General features: G+C 40.3%; 2 protein-coding genes and 1 non-coding gene across 3 annotated transcripts; 2 read left to right on the top strand and 1 right to left on the bottom strand.

Annotated features, from left to right (window-relative positions):
- Positions 1-75: 75 nt before the first annotated feature.
- LOC113717844 (uncharacterized) lies at positions 76-1,219 on the bottom strand. Its single transcript, XM_027242660.2, has 3 exons — positions 1,049-1,219; positions 743-831; positions 76-465 (listed from the first exon to the last, which is right to left on the bottom strand). Exons 1-3 carry the CDS (start codon positions 1,079-1,081, stop codon positions 318-320), a joined length of 270 nt encoding a protein of 89 aa, XP_027098461.1. The 5' UTR covers positions 1,082-1,219; the 3' UTR covers positions 76-317.
- Positions 1,220-2,895: 1,676 nt separating this feature from the next.
- Positions 2,896-2,969, top strand: TRNAV-AAC (transfer RNA valine (anticodon AAC)). Its single transcript has one exon. It is a non-coding gene; the product is annotated as a tRNA-Val (tRNA).
- Positions 2,970-5,180: 2,211 nt separating this feature from the next.
- On the top strand, positions 5,181-8,122 carry LOC140017042 (glyceraldehyde-3-phosphate dehydrogenase 2, cytosolic-like). Its single transcript, XM_072071402.1, has 11 exons — positions 5,181-5,428; positions 5,559-5,659; positions 5,857-5,972; positions 6,079-6,178; positions 6,450-6,596; positions 6,693-6,753; positions 6,848-6,945; positions 7,146-7,288; positions 7,434-7,517; positions 7,596-7,685; positions 7,806-8,122. Exons 1-11 carry the CDS (start codon positions 5,401-5,403, stop codon positions 7,852-7,854), a joined length of 1,017 nt encoding a protein of 338 aa, XP_071927503.1. The 5' UTR covers positions 5,181-5,400; the 3' UTR covers positions 7,855-8,122.
- The last annotated feature ends 8,070 nt before the right edge of the window (positions 8,123-16,192 follow it).

Below are 16,192 nucleotides of genomic sequence, written 5' to 3' on the forward strand. Positions count from 1 at the left end.
AGATTAATACTTAATTTTTGTCTAGAAGCCATAAGCTAACAATCAATAACATATCAGTATTTATTTTTTCCCAATTCTATGTCGTGGCATGTACAATTTTATCAAGTTCAGACACCCAGATGCTTTGGAATAGAATTCTGTCTACTAGAATTTGAACAATTTTTATCAAATGCTTTGGAACTTAAAGTTGTTCCAGGAACAAAAAAAAAAAAAAAAAGAAAGAAAGATAAGCGGCTGAAATTTTCTACACATTATTTTAACATTTGGCAATAACCAAAATCAAACTCAAAAGAAACAAAACTCTTAAAACATCTGCTTCAGTTCGGGTCTGAGAAGAACTTGTTAACACTTGGCATCACCTCAGGGCGCCTGCCTCGAAGGAACTGTCTAAGACGATGTTGTGCATAATACTCACCCTCTTCAAAGTTGTTAAGCACCCCTGCAGCTCTATTCTCTTTAGTAACCCTGAGATTGGAAATATAGGTCAGACAATGTTCAATTAGCTTGCATTAGTCTCAATGTATTTCTTTGTGGAAATTTCTTCTGAGTCTTTTGCTTTCTCAATCTCAATGTACAACATTCTTTAAATCCATTAGAACTAGAGACATCATTTAATTGACAACATAAAACCTTTATCCTTAAAATGCTCTAATCTAGAATGTTCACCTTTTCTTTGCCAAACAACTGGTATTAGTTCGAACAGGACCAGATTTGATGGGAAAAAAAAATCAAGAAAAGGTACCTGACTTCAGGATTAGTACAGATATTCCTCACAAGTTGCATGGTGCATAGGCCTACAACTGCGGCAACTGGTGCCAGGAGTGGATATACCTATTCAAATATTACATTAAAAAAAGAGAAGAAATTAATTCCAGGTCTTTTGATGCCATTCCTAATCCTTAGCAATGGTGACAATTTTGAAACTAATTTTCTAATATTTAAAGTAAGGAACCATGCGCAAGAAATCAAGATTTGGTTAAACCAAGCAAACATAACGTAACAATGATGGTTCAACAATAGAAATAAATAATTGAAGAATGAGGGTTACCTCAGGCTTAATCCATCTGGAATAACCACCCATGTTTGGAGCTGCTTCAAAGGATGAGAGAACAAGCACAACAAAATTTCCTCCCTTGCCCTCGAGCTACCCCAAAGGAGAACAAAATACAGAATAAAAGAGTGAAGAAAGTGGTCTCTTCCCTAACCTTAGACAAAGTGCTAGGAGAAGCAACCACCAAAATGCTGCAACCGATGATATAGATCATTATATAAGGTACATTACTGAAGCCCCAGGAATGTAGGAAACGTTTGTGTACCAAAGGTCTTGCAAATTTTTGGCCAGGCATTGTAGCTTTGCTGTCAAAAATAGGGATGGGATTATTGGATATGATGTCCGGCTCCAAAAAATTATCCCCCATTATTATTAGGGATAATTTTAAAAACTTCTCTTGAGGTTTTCGACAATTTCACTCGACGTCCTTGATGTTTACATAATTACAAAGACCTCCATTGTTGTGATAAAAAGACAATAATGCCTTTTATTAATTGTTAACTCATTGAAAAATTCTATCAAATATTAAAACACTCTCATCTATTATTAACTAATAATTCAAACTACAGTTTTTTCCATTTAACTATCTATTATCTTCCTCATATATATATATATATATATATATTTTTTTTCTTTCAAACTCATTAATTTATTATTATCAACCAAATATGTACTGTGGCTACTCATAAAATCGACATACACATTAAACCACCAATACTTATATATCTTGGTATCTATTCCCAATTCTCGATTTTCCATTATTAGTAAATAGTTTCCTTGCTCCCATTTTTGTTTCCAATTTTTTATAGGTATTAGCAAATTGAAATTGTCAAATAACAAATTGAGTGCTAATTTCATTATCAAATTAGATGGAGATGAAGATAATGACAGTGATAAAAAATAAAAATTAAGGATAAGAAGTGGAATATGAACTAAATATAAGTTATACTGTTATGGTTATCATGAAAAAAAATGTTCTTGGTATATATTTATAACTGCATTGTGTTTCTATTTTTTATTTACAATTATTGATATTATTCCAATCGAGAGAATTTGATTGATTTTGAATCCTGTGCCAATGGAATATATTGTATATTGATATTAGTAGCAATGGTTTAGATTATTTTGTAAATGTGACATCCATAAAATTAAATTTAGGGATATTGATGAATATTGTAGTATATTAAGTAAAGTATGATATTGTTATGAAATTATAGGTAAGTTTTTGGATATATTATATAGTGTTTATAGCATTTTGGGTAAGTTTTTGACAGCCATTGAATTGAAATTTTGGGATATTGATGAATATTGTAGTATATTAAGTAAAATCTAATATTGTTATGAAATTATAGGTAAGTTTTTGGGTATATGATGTAGCGTTTATAATTGATACAATGGTCTGTATCATAAATTTTTAGGTAAAAGAGAAACATTAGAACAAAAATAAATGTTTATGTAGTGATGATTTGGACGTTGATAAGTAGGAAATAAATATAAATGAAATAGAGATTGTAAATCATTTTTTTCTTTACATTTGTATCGTGAATTATAACTCAAGGGCATTATAGAAATTATGGAAAAATATAGCTTTCTGGGTCTAGAATATTACTTAAATAGTGAAAATATGAGAGGTAGGTGTAATTTTTAGAAATTGAGAGAAATTTTCTATAATTATTAAAAACCTCAGGGGAGGTCTGTGAAATTAACCCTTAGCTCTACATGCAATTCCATGAACAGTTTTTCCTTCCAAAATCTCAACTCGGTTGATCTTTTTTTTAAGATAAAAAATGGCGAGCACGTCAACCAATACAACTCATTAAGCTGTTGTCCGGCGTAACAACAAAGGTGTCGTGGTGTAGTTGGTTATCACGTCAGTCTAACACACTGAAGGTCTCCGGTTCGAGTCCGGGCGACGCCATTTTTGTCCTGTTCCTCTTTTTTTTGGACTTCTCTTTCTTTTCTGGGTAATTTTTTTTGTCGATTTCTTGCAGTCTCAAAGGGCGCATGGATATTGCATGGTGGCTGACGTAAAACGTCACGCTTGGGAGCCCTCCGACTGACGCTTTTTGTGCTGAAAATTGACAAATTAACACCCCACCACAGCACCACAAGTTCTAGATTCTATATCTATCCTACACCCCCCAACAAAAAAAAAAAAAAAAAAAAGCTAGTTTTAGACCCAAAAAGATGATAATAATATTAATAATTTAAAAGTAACTACAACGCTGCTAGTCGGCTGCTCTGGCGTTGCCACGACAATAATTCGTTGAATGACAGAACAATATGTTGAAATTAATCATATGGCATGGCGTGCATTTTTTAATTTTGCTAGGTCTGTAAATTATTTTAAATAATATTTTACTTGTATCGTAAATATATTTTTTAATTTATTTTTTTATCACAAGTATTTTCTTCTTTGGTTGAAATAAACACGATATAAAAAAAAAAAAAAAAAGCAAGAAACATCTTCTACTTTTTCTCATCGTAATTAATTGAGGATCGCGAAACCATTAGATATTCGATCGGGGCACGAGCCCCGCAGCTCACGAGAAGTTTCAAGCCTTACCTAGCAAACAACAAATAAAGTAATAAAGGGCCATCACCATTGAAATCGAAAGGCACTACCGGTAAAAAAAATCAAAGCGATGAATTGCTCATGAAAATTGTTTGGCTCTGAGAGTTTGCAAATAGATGACATGAGATGGCCCAGCCCACCATCGCACCATCGGTCGGATTTATCACAGGTCAACTCCAAAAAAAAAAAAAAAAAGTCTTATACTGCAACTTCGCACCACCACGAAATATACGATGATGGCTGGCTGTTGAAGGAAGAGGCAAAGAGGACAGCGACAACGTAACCCAACAAAAGAACAGCTCACAACTTGTCTAGAATCTAGATAGAGAAGCCAAAATTTTAAAAAAAAAAAAAAAAATCAAGTTTGAAAAATTGTCAAAAAAAAATAAATTCAAAATTTTAAGCAAGAAAGTCAGAAAAAGGCCTATAAAAATTTAAGACGAAAAGAAATACTACTACTTTTCAGTCTTTGATGACAATTCCTTGTTCAATTGTGTAATCTTCCCGAACCATGGAAGGATCCAATCCAATGGCTTCTACCGTTTGATTATCGGACGAATTATGCCCCCGAATATTCCAATCGCGCCATAGATTTTTTGCATTCCCCATAAATCCCATGGCTAACTCACGAACTTTTTTACTTACCCATGCATGGAAACTCTTTAACGCTGCTTAGAATTCCTAAACCCCACCTCCTTAAAAATAATTTTCTTGAACAAGGAAAAAAATAATGATTACTTATTAGTTTCATAATCATTTCTTTTTTTTTTTTGGGATAAGTTCATTATTGTCTTTGCTTTAATAAAAGGAAACTAAATCCTTCACTAGTACTAATTCATTACTAATTTAGCTCTCCTTAAAGTTTCTAACCTTTGTTTTTCCAAGTCTCTCTCTCTCTCTCTCTCTCTCTATATATATATATATACTCCCTCCGTTCCACTTTGATAGTCCTGTATTCTTTTTTCATCTGTCCCAAATTGTAGTCCACTTTCCAATTGAAGAATGTAGTTGTATTTTAATTTTTTTAAAATATCCTTATTCAATGTAAGTAGTTGTTACTATAAACCTACATCATTTAATGAGAGTTGATTCTTTTTTTACCATCAATTCAAGTTCACATAAAATTGTATCATATTTAATGTGAGTGTATTTTAGAAAAATAGCAATTTAAATTTACTTTTCCAACAAAATTAACTATTTTTTCTTAAATTGTGTGAAAAAAAGAAACAGGACTATCAAAGTGGAACGGAGGAAGTATATAAAGTCTAAAAAAGCTAAAAAGTCGAGGCCGAACATTTAGTCCAAAACCACCTTGACCTAGGCACACAAATCAGCCGACTCATCCGGATTTACAACAGTAAACATCATTAGTTTAAACTAATAGCACCATTTCCATTTTCCCGTTTCCCAAATCCTCAAATTTTCCCATTTCCGAAATCCTCAAAACAGTCAGTCTGGAACCTTCTTTCATTTTACACTTTTTGCCCTTTTTTATTCTTTTGAAGAATAATTTCCTTTTAGTACTACTAGTCTTGGATTCTTATCTTTTTCTCCAAGACTTATAGAGAGAGAAAGAGAGAGCCGCTCGCGTGAATGACCCAACAACGCCCACGGCTTGTGATTGAAAAACCATCTTCTACCTCTCTTTAAAGTAGTCCCATTTTCCTATTCTCTCACCTCACTCTCAATTATTCTCTCTCTTCTCTCGCTCTTGTTCTGCTGTCCATACTTTGCTCTAAAACCTTTCTGTTAAACCTCGAGCTAGACAAAATCCATGGGGAAGGTTACGATCGGAATCAATGGTTTGTATTTTTTCTTCTCCGGTTTTTTTTTTTTTTGTGACGATTAGTTCTGCTCGTTTTGTGTCAAAGTTGAGATCTCTGATGTCTTTTTTTTTTTTTTTTGTAATTTTTATGGGTCTTTGTCTAACAGGCTTTGGAAGAATTGGACGTTTGGTTGCTAGAGTTGCCTTGCAGAGGGATGATGTAGAACTTGTTGCTATTAATGATCCATTTATCACCACTGATTACATGGTAAGTTCAACTACTACTTGTTATTGCAGTTAACACGAGTCAAGATTGAATTTTTACGCGATTCTTCTTTAGGAATTAGGAGATCTGTAAAAGTTCGTCACTTTTACAGTAAAAGAAAGTAGTGTTGTTGTTGTTGAAGCTATGTTCTGGATCTGTAGTCATGTGCCTTTCTGATTTGTGTGATGCACAAATTGTAGACATATATGTTCAAGTATGATACTGTCCATGGACAATGGAAACATCATGAGGTTAAGGTTAAGGATGACAAGACCCTTCTTTTCGGTGAAAAGCCAGTCAAAGTCTTTGGACTCAGGTATGGTATTTCCTGAAATTAATTTAATCCGTGTAATTTGGTCGGAAGGTTTGACTTTTTTCGCCAAAAAGGTTATGCATTATGTGGTTTTCTGTTGTGTGTTCAGGAATCCCGAAGAGATCCCTTGGGGTGAAACTGGAGCAGATTTTGTGGTGGAGTCTACTGGAGTATTTACAGACAAGGACAAGGCTGCTGCTCACTTGAAGGTTTGATTTCCTCTTTAGTTCCGTAGACTTGTTGATAGTGAACAGGATGTTGAAATCATGCCTCCATGTTTTTTAGACCTCAGGAAAAAAAAATACTTTTAACAATTTTATGTGCTGTTGTGCTCCTCAAAATTATTCCATGTTTTTGAGTCTTTTGTTCTATATTATTCTGTCATTGTATTTCAAGATGTGTATTTCAACGTTTTTGGCAAGTAGTGCTAACAGTTAAACATTTATAACATCTTATGTCTTAATTAATTGATGTTAATAGGGCGGTGCAAAGAAGGTTGTTATTTCTGCTCCTAGCAAGGATGCACCCATGTTTGTTGTTGGTGTCAATGAAAAAGAATACAAACCTGATTTAAATGTTGTGTCCAATGCCAGTTGCACTACAAACTGTCTTGCCCCCCTGGCTAAGGTCAGTCCATATGAATTTGTATTTGTTTTAGCACTTGTCCTTGTTAGTATGCTTTTACCATTTGCTCATGCGTTTTTCTTTTCCAAACTCTTGCAGGTCATCAACGATAGGTTTGGCATTGTTGAGGGCCTTATGACCACTGTGCACTCTATTACTGGTAAGTGGTAGATGGAAGTTTTAAGATCTCCATCATGTAGTGGCTATGCCATGTAAATTTCTAATTCTTTTTGCCTGTGATCTTTGATATCTAGCGACTCAGAAGACTGTTGATGGTCCTTCAAGCAAGGACTGGAGAGGGGGAAGAGCTGCTTCATTTAACATTATTCCCAGTAGCACTGGAGCTGCCAAGGTAATATATGAGTTGCTACTGTAGTTAATGTGCATGTTTTCTGAAAACTTGTGGCTAGTATTGGATAGCTGCTGGTTTTGTTATTATAGAACAGAAATCGATCTGGTTATGCTTTACTGGGCTTTGACTGTTAGTTTTGGTATTTCTGCATTCTGAAGTATTGATTTCTGTTTGTTTTGCTTCTCACAATTGTAATTTAGGCTGTTGGGAAAGTTCTTCCAGCCCTCAATGGTAAATTGACTGGAATGGCATTCCGAGTTCCAACAGTAGATGTTTCAGTTGTGGATCTGACTGTTAGATTGGATAAACCTGCTACCTATGAGCAGATCAAAACTGCCATTAAGTAAGTTAATTCAGTTGTTCTTATTGACCATTCAAGAATATTTATCCATTTGTCGACTTGTCTAGTGTTTGTCCAAATATTAGGGCTTGGTGATTGTGCAAACTAAGACAAGCTGTTTGTCCTGTTATTGAATTTTGGTTCTCAGGGAGGAGGCTGCGGGCAAACTCAAGGGAGTTTTAGGCTATACTGAAGAGGATGTGGTATCTTCAGATTTCATCGGTGATAGCAGGTGAGACTTGATGGCGTTGAGATCAATGGAATGTACCTTTTTTTGCTTCCTTTACCTGATGTAATTCACTGCCCACAGGTCAAGCATCTTCGATGCTAAGGCAGGGATTGCTTTGAATGAGAAGTATGTGAAACTTGTTGCATGGTACGATAACGAAGTGGGTTACAGGTAAGGGTCCTTTCTTGATGATGTTTATTACAAGTCTTGTTGATTGTATGCATCTGCTAATAACAAAAAAGGTAGTAGTTGCTGCTTGTTATATTAAGCTATGAATTATTTTTCTTGCAGTACTCGCGTGGTTGATTTGATTGTCCACATGGCTTCAGTTAAAGCTTGAGGCTTCCAATGAGATTGTGAAAGTGCAGCACTTCATGGTTCTGAGTTGAAACCTAGGATTTTCTCTCGCCTGCCGAGTTTCTTGCAGTTTTTCCTAATGTCTGTGGAATAAGAGTTTCTTAATCGGACGTAATAGAATGTTTTTTTTTTTCTGTTCCCTTTTTTTCACCATGTGAATCATGGTTGTGTTTATCACTTTTGAAGTGCTGAGATGTGGAAACTATTTTGGGAATTAGAAGATTCGGAATAAGTAAGTCTTTTTCCTGGTATATATTATGTTCGTGCGGGTTTCTTTGGTGGTCGAAATTGTGTATAATCATCAGTTAGCAAGATTCCAACAAAGTACCAAAGAATGCGCTTGAGATGGCTAGCGGCTTATGTTTGCCCCTCTATAATATCGAACATACAAATGGCACAATTGTACGCGGAAGGGGTTTAGATTTCCAAGAAAACTCGTTCCGATATGCCGAGGGGCAAAGGGGCCCGACCAACTTATCCGACGGACTGGTATTAGTTACTTGGTGTTACAGCCGGATATTTCCACGCAAAAAAAATAATTGAGACTAGTGGTTCTAATAATAGACCGGAAGTCACGCTACATGACAATCCCTTCTTGTCGTGAGTTGGGACCATTTGTCCGCTAGTTCTTCGCATCAATTGATGCCTTGATGGATGCCAAATTGTTGGTTACTCTCTTCATTGACTCCTAACACGGAGCTCTCAGTTCCTCGAAGTCACTTTCGACTTTGTGCGAGAAATAGCGAAAAGATGTATCCTCAAAATTGGGGTGCGGAGTCTCGGCATAAGGACACAGTGAATTTATAGATTACTGTACCTGTCAAAGTATGCGGTATAGATATGCATACACCTGCAAAGCTCGATGCGAGTTTATTTAGTTCTTCGTTTTGTGGAATCTGACTTGAATGTCTTGTACAAGTTAAAACAGAAGTAAGACTCATCTTAGCCTTTGCGATGTGATGTTGTCGAGCTTCAAAATCTGCAGCACTTTTATAGCTCTTCTGAAAATATGAATCTCTGCGGAATGATTTAGAGTGATTGTAATTGGCTCTCCAATGAGTGTTAATATAACTCCATATCCTCTTTTTTTTTTTTTTTTTTGGGTGAAAGAATAAATGATGTGCAATATCTTAGGAGAAGAACGAGGAGTATTTTGTTTTGGAGGCTCTGTGCAACATATAATCTGGCAAAAACAGACATATGCACATATGGGGGCGCTGTGTTCAGTGGAAATCAATTCAGAAGGGCTAGGAGTCCATAAAAAGCTTGGGCCCAAGGTCTATCCCACTGCTCCGATTCACAGATAACAGCAACCCAACCCATCTTCAGATCGAACTCGGAACTACAGGTGAGATATTTTTAACAGTAACTGGAGCCGCAAAACTATCACGCCTTCTCCTACATCATACCCTAATGCACGCTTTCACTCCCCGACCAAGCATGAGCATGGCGGTAGGTTGCTAGGCAACGGGTTTGAGCCCCTTTCTCTCTCCCTCCCTCCCTCCCCATTGTCAAAACAAGACAAGATTCATGGAAGAGGGACGTGGCAGGGTGGTGCAAGGCTCATAAATAGGTGGTGCAAGGCTCATAAATTTAGGCAAGTAGTTAGTGACAAGATTGTGTGATCCAGAGCATAGAATAAATTATTCAATGTACTGTACTAATTAGAGCCCTCGTGACTGTCACAAATGCCATTGCCAGGTGCAGCAGCAACGGGTCACCTTCCCATGTCCGTCCGTTCGTCTATGTAACTCCCTCCTTTCCATATCTAAATGATACTAGAATGGGTTTGGCCGTGCTATGCACTGGCCTACTGTTACGAGGTTTTTACTCCCACTAGCAACTCACGCCCGTAATGGCACTGGTAAGTCCCTCTACCAGTCAGCCAATGCGACACACTTTCCCACAAGTATTCAGAACGTAAAATACTTAAGCAAAGTAAAGGAACACACGCACAAGTTACAGCCAACGCGGCCAACCCTGTATTTCACAACAATGATTACAAGGATTTTCTACAAACACTTGGCGTGCAGAACATCTAAAGATGATTCTCACTATCTGAGATTCTCTGCCTTTAGTCTCTGCCTAACCCGTTATTTATAGGCACATTTACGATTGACAAAAGACCCAACCGCTGGTCTTAACTGAACGTCCACGAAATTAGGAATCGGCTAGGAACAAGGGCCGAGTTGGCTGGTAACTGCCAGCAACTCCCAGTAACAGCCGTCGACGGTTATCAACTTGCCCAACGTTCACCTTTGGCGCGCACAAGCAACCGCTGCACCATTCCGCGCGCTCCGTTTCCCGCCATCGCAACGTTCCGCGCCCAACTTGCCCAAACACTTAGCAATCTTAGGCACCGTGGTTCCTAGCCCTTGGAACCACCCAAACATCCCATCAAGCCATCGTCATTCCGCGGCCTTGGCCCCTGGCCCTTGGTTTTGAATTAGTTTAGCCACAGTTATCCCTCTATATAGATGTCTTAAGGGAAAACTTCCAACCGTTCGTAGAGGCACCCCTCTGTCCCCAACTAATCTAGAGGCACCTGATGCCCCTAGAACTTTCCCCAACCCATACTTAAACTAGGAGAACATAATCAACCACTTGCCTACTCATTTCCAACAAGTGTCACCTTCGGCCTTCACACCTAGGCCATGGCTTGGCCGAAGTTGGCCACGGCCGCGCGCGTTCCGTCTGGACCGCGCCTTAAGGGGCTAACAAACCACACCCACCTGAAGAGGTTGACGCCCTCGTCAACTTGGCTTGCTTCCGCACATTCCTCAGGTACTCAGCAATTTTATCTTCGAACTGCCACAAGGTCACGTCCCGTTTCCAAGTAGCATCCAACTCGGTCTCGCCCTTCCATTGGATCAGATATTCTGTCCGTTTGTTCTTTTTGCTCTGTCCCATCGTTCTGTGGTCCAGCACAGCTTCCACCTCTTTCTGGAATTGCTTGCGGATCACCGGCGGAGCACGTTTCGCTTGCCTCCGTCCTTCATCCATCTCGTCCTGGTTGAAGGGTTTCAAGAAGTTCACATGGAAGGTCGGATGGATCTTTAGTCGATCAGGCAACTTCAACCGATAGGCTACACGACCCACCTTCTTGATCACTTCAAACGGTCCATCGTACTTCGGGATGAGCCCACGATGGACGGTTTTGCTGCTCACTTTCTTCCAAATTTGGGGAGTCAGTTTCAACATCACTTGATCTCCCACTTGGAACTCCAAGTCTCGTCTACGTTGGTCCGCATACTTCTTCATGCGTTGTTGCGCCACCAGCAAACTATCCCTTGCTTCGTCCACCAGTTCCTGCTTGCCACGAGCAAACCGGTGTGCGGTTGGGCATCGACTCCCGCATTGAAGTGCAACTTCATGGGGAGTCAGAGGTTGTTGCTCGTTTATCAACTCGAACGGACTCAGCTTGGTTGCGGATGACTTGTGCAGATTGTAGCAAAACTGCGCGGCATCCAGCAATTCAACCCAATTCTTCTGACTTGCCGTCACGTAATGCCTTAGGTACTCTTCCAGCAAGGCATTGATCCTCTCCGTCTGTCCGTCGGTCTGAGGATGGGCGGCAATAGAGAACTTAAGTTCGGATCCAAGCAATCCGAACAATACGGTCCAGAATCTCCATGTGAATCTGGTATCCCTATCACTTATGATGTCTTCGGATAAACCAAAGTACGTCACAACATTTCTGAAAAACAACTCAGCGGCAACATCAGCCGGGCACGCCTTCGACGCACCGATAAACATAGTATATTTAGAAAATCTATTGACAGGTTGTCGAAACTTGTGCAATAATAAATACCTGCTCAAACTAAAAGTGATTTCTGTAGATAGTGGTGAGCAGGGTCGAATCCACAGGGATTGGGAGTAATTGTTTCTTTTCAAATTCACAGTGACAAGGGGGTGTTTTTGTGCGGAGAGTGACAATCAAATAAATGCAAATAAAATCCAAGGAACTACTAAAAATTAAATAATAATTTACTAAACACAAATGAATGATAACTAAAGTTCTAGCCAAGAAATAACTTCAACAATGGTGCACCTAATTGATCATCGAAACAAAGGCAATTCCAATTATTTATCAATAAACAGGTTACAACTACCAAACAAGCGATGGCAGTCAACCCCTCCTTATTGTGTCGGTGATTAAGGTACGCCCGTTAATCACTGCTCTAATTGAGAAATAATCCTAGGTACGCCCGTAAGATTTAATTCCGGAATTGCCTTACGTATTAGAGGAGCCCTATTCTAACCAAATAACGCACTACCAGGGTTATTTTAGATTGGTCCACGTATTCCCCCTGACACAAATCTAATCATGCCAGTTATCATTATTTTGAGATAATTAAACAATTACGGATTTAACACCTCAATTGACAATAGATTATTAAATTAACTAATTATCCGGATCCAAGACAATCAATTAATTAAATAACCATAAGCACTGCAACCAGGGAATATGCAAATACTAATAAATAAAAGCAAAAGACAAAATTAAATCGATCTCACAATTTTAGGCGACCCAAAGCATCCGTTGCTCATTGACTAGAAAAAGGGATTTAACTCATCCCCAATGCAAAAAGCCCATACGAAACTGTAAAGAAAGCCACGGCCATTGTCCTTTGAAATTGGGGAAATTCAATTCTATCGAATCAGGAAGGAAAGCAAGATACAGGAAGTTATCAATCGGGTTTTCCTTGTCTCTAACATTCGCAGAGGAAAACCACTATAAAGCTAACAAGGAAAAAGTCAAAAGCTAGGCTCCAGGGGATGATTCAATTCATCCCAATTGCCAATAACGTACAAGAGGTAAGCTACTCAAAAGCTAAATCAAAGGAAAGTCAATAAAAGCAACTAAAAGGTAGTCTTTTTCCTCTGTTCCTAATTCTCCTTTCCTATCTGAAGCATTCTACTCTAATGCCTCGCCATTGTGCGGCGGCTCTCCTCCGAGAGGAAGAAAATTCGAGAGAGAAAAAGAAGGCTTCGGCCTCCTCCTTTTAGTGCTGTCTTCGGGCCAATTACCAAGAAGGGTTGTGGTTTGATATTCCAAAAATGTCCCTAGATGCCTGCTACTTGAACTCTTTCTTGATAACTGTCAAATTGGCCTTGATTGTGATATTTTTGTTCTACTCCCTCAAATAAATATAAATTACGAAAAATGAGTAGAATCTAATAATTAATTCACATCAAGTCAGGTAATAGGGGAAATTAATAATAAAATAAATGACAAAATTGCAACCTATCATCTATCAACGATTACGAAAAAGAATCCATACCATCGACCTTGGGAAATCCCGAAATGAAGTCCATTGAAACCGATTGCCATGGTCGATCAGGGATCGGTAACGGCTGCAACAAGCCTGGCTCCTTCTTCCTTTCCACCTTATCTTGTTGGCACACAAGGCATGTTCTCACGTACGCTTCAATATCCTCTTCCATCTTTGACCAGTAGAAGCTCCGTGACAGCAAGGCCCTCATTCGTTCCACTCCGGGATGACCAACCCAAAGAGTGTCATGGGTCTCTCGCAGCAACTGTCGCCTAAGTCCCCCTCCTGCCGGAACATAAGCTCTACCACCCTTGGCAAAAAATAAGTCGTTTTCAAGCCAATAACGACGAACTTTGCCCTCATGAACTTGAGCGATCAGGGTCTGGTACACTGGATCGTTCAGAAACTCCGCCTTAATCTTGTCCCGGAAGTCCGTTTCCACAGTGCTAAGGGCCGCAACGTACTCTTCGACGTACTTTCGGCTAAGTGCGTCGGCAACCGCATTCTCCTTTCCTGGCTTGTGCAGCCAGTCAAAGTCGAACTCGGCCAGAAACTCCTGCCAACGAGCCTGCTTCGGGGTCAGCTTTTTCTGCGTTTTGAAGTACGTATTGGCCACATTGTCGGTCACCACCACGAACTTGGTTCCCAACAAGTAGTGCTTCCAGATCTCCAGGCAATGCACTACGGCCGTCATCTCTTTCTTGTGCGTGCTATACCTCTGCTCGCACTCCTTCAGCTTTCGACTTTCAAACGCAATGGGGTGCTTGTCTTGCATCAGCACTCCTCCAATTGCACGGTCAGAAGCATCAGTGTGCACTTCAAAGGCCTTTGTAAACTCCGAAAGTTGCAACACTGGTTCGGAAGTGACTGCTTCCTTCAACATTCTGAATACATTTTCGCATTCGTAATCCCACATCCACGGCCTGTCCTTCTTCAGTAGGTCGGTCAAAGGCGCTACAATCCTCGAGTATCCCTGGATAAAGCGCCGGTAATAGTTTGCCAACCCAAGGAACGACCTTAGTTCAGCGACCTTCTGGGGTGCGGGCCAGTCGGGAATCGCCTCGACCTTCTTGCAATCCATCTGGATCCGGCCATTGCTCACCACATGCCCAAGAAAAGTGATCTGCTCCCTACCAAACTCACACTTCTCCTTCTTTACATAGAGCTCGTATTCCCTCAATTTGCAGAATACATCCCTCAAGTGCCCTACATACTCTTCTAGGGACTCCGAATACACAACAATGTCATTTAGGTACACTACAATAAACTTGTCAAGGTATTCATACAAGACATCGTTCATCAGCCTACAAAATGTAGTAGGTGCATTCGTCAAACCGAACGGCATGACAAGAAATTCAAAGGAACCATACCTTGTCACCACCGTCGTTTTCTCCTCATCTCCTGGGGCTATCCGGATTTGCCAGTATCCCGACCGCAAGTCAATTTTGGTGAAAAATCGGCCCCGTGCTAGCCTGTCGAACAAGTCAAAGATGTTTGGGATCGGATACCTGTTCCTAGTCGTGATCTTGTTCAGGGCACGATAATCTACACAGAATCTAAGTGTTCCATCTACTTTTCTCTGGAACAGCGCTGGGGCACCGTATGGAGCCTTTGACGGTCTCAGCGCCTGGCCTTCTAGCAACTCGTTCAGTTGGCGTCGTAGCTCCGCCAACTCCATCGGGGACATGCGATAAGGAGCCTGGACAGGGGGTTGAACTCCTGGCACCAACTCGATTCTGTGCTCCACAGCACGTCTAGGAGGTAGCCGCCTCGGTAACTCCGCAGGCATCAAGTCTGTAAATTTCTCCAACACATGGGTCACGGCATCGGGTACTTCTTGGTACATGACGGGCTTCATTTCCACCAACGCGGCAATATACACCACTTCACCGCGCCTAAGGCTGGACTCGATTTGTACCGTCGACACCATGTTCTTTCGTTGGTTGCCCTTCTGTTTCGGCAACCTTACTGCAGCAACAAAACCTGGATTCTGGTCGTCGTCCACCATGACGCCATCAAAGTGTGGAATTGGATAGATCTGATTGGCAACGTTGAAGTCCTTGCCAAGGATCAAGTCAAAGTCATCCATTTGACTGGTCATGAGGCTGCATCATCCCTTCCACGGCCCCAATTCCAACTCTACCGTTGCTACACCCAACACTGGTTTGGCTTCAGAGTTGACAGCCTTCAACTGGTAGCCTAAATCCTTCAACTTCAACCGGAACTGCTTTACCACGCGTTCCGTCACGTAACTGTGCGATGCTCCCGTATCCACTATCGCCAGTATCTGGTTACCATTCAACGTAACCTGCACATACATCAAACTATTGTAAGTGGTACGACCATTAGTACCAGTGATGGCGTTCACGAACTGCATAGAATTGACCCGTGCGTCCCGCATCTCTAACAGATTGCCGTCATCTTCCGCTACCAAGGCACTAACATTCTGGTCCTTCTTCTTGTTGGGACAATTACGGGTTAAGTGTGGTCCTCCGCAATTAAAGCAGCCATCCTTCTTCGAATTTGCCGCTGGCTTTTCCTTAGAAGAAGAAGCACCACTGGTTTCGTTTGTTGTCACCGACTGCTTCTTTTTCTTTTTCTTCGCGAACGGTCCACCTTTCAGGTCTTTGCCCTTCTCCTTGCCCTTCTCTTTTTTCTTGTTGTTGGATCCCATGGACTTGAAGTCTATCAACTTCTCGGCAGCAGCGAGTGCTTGAGACGCGGTCTGAACATTCTGTCTCCACAACTCCATATGCGCCCACGGCTGCAGTCCACGGATAAAAGTGTCGAGTCTGCCCTCCTCGAACATCTCCTTCACATCCAACATCAGGGCCTGGAACTCAGCGACGTACTCATGTACGCGCTCTTGTTCTGCTTCAAGTTCCACAACAAACTTTCCCACAAGTATGCGACAAACTTTCCACGAGACATTCGTGGGAAGGAATTGTTTCTTCAATTCCTCCTTTAGCACGTCCCAAGTCTCAATCTTGGGCCTGGTGGGGTCTGATTGCATCGTTCTTCACCATAATTTTGTATCCCCGTTAA

The sequence above is a fragment of the Coffea arabica genome, chromosome 11c (genome assembly GCF_036785885.1).
Source record: "Coffea arabica cultivar ET-39 chromosome 11c, Coffea Arabica ET-39 HiFi, whole genome shotgun sequence".
Lineage (NCBI taxonomy): Eukaryota > Viridiplantae > Streptophyta > Magnoliopsida > Gentianales > Rubiaceae > Coffea > Coffea arabica.

Excerpts from the sequence above, each read along its gene's own strand:
- LOC140017042 (XM_072071402.1), top strand. The coding sequence starts at position 5,401 with ATGGGGAAGGTTACGATCGGAATCAATG. Across the intron at positions 5,429-5,558 it reads GGTTACGATCGGAATCAATG|GCTTTGGAAGAATTGGACGT; the intron begins GTTTGTATTTTT and ends TTTGTCTAACAG. Across the intron at positions 5,660-5,856 it reads TTATCACCACTGATTACATG|ACATATATGTTCAAGTATGA; the intron begins GTAAGTTCAACT and ends CACAAATTGTAG.
- LOC113717844 (XM_027242660.2), bottom strand. The coding sequence starts at position 1,081 with ATGGGTGGTTATTCCAGATGGATTAAGCCTGAG. Across the intron at positions 832-1,048 it reads CCAGATGGATTAAGCCTGAG|GTATATCCACTCCTGGCACC; the intron begins GTAACCCTCATT and ends ATATTTGAATAG. Across the intron at positions 466-742 it reads TGTACTAATCCTGAAGTCAG|GGTTACTAAAGAGAATAGAG; the intron begins GTACCTTTTCTT and ends TTCCAATCTCAG.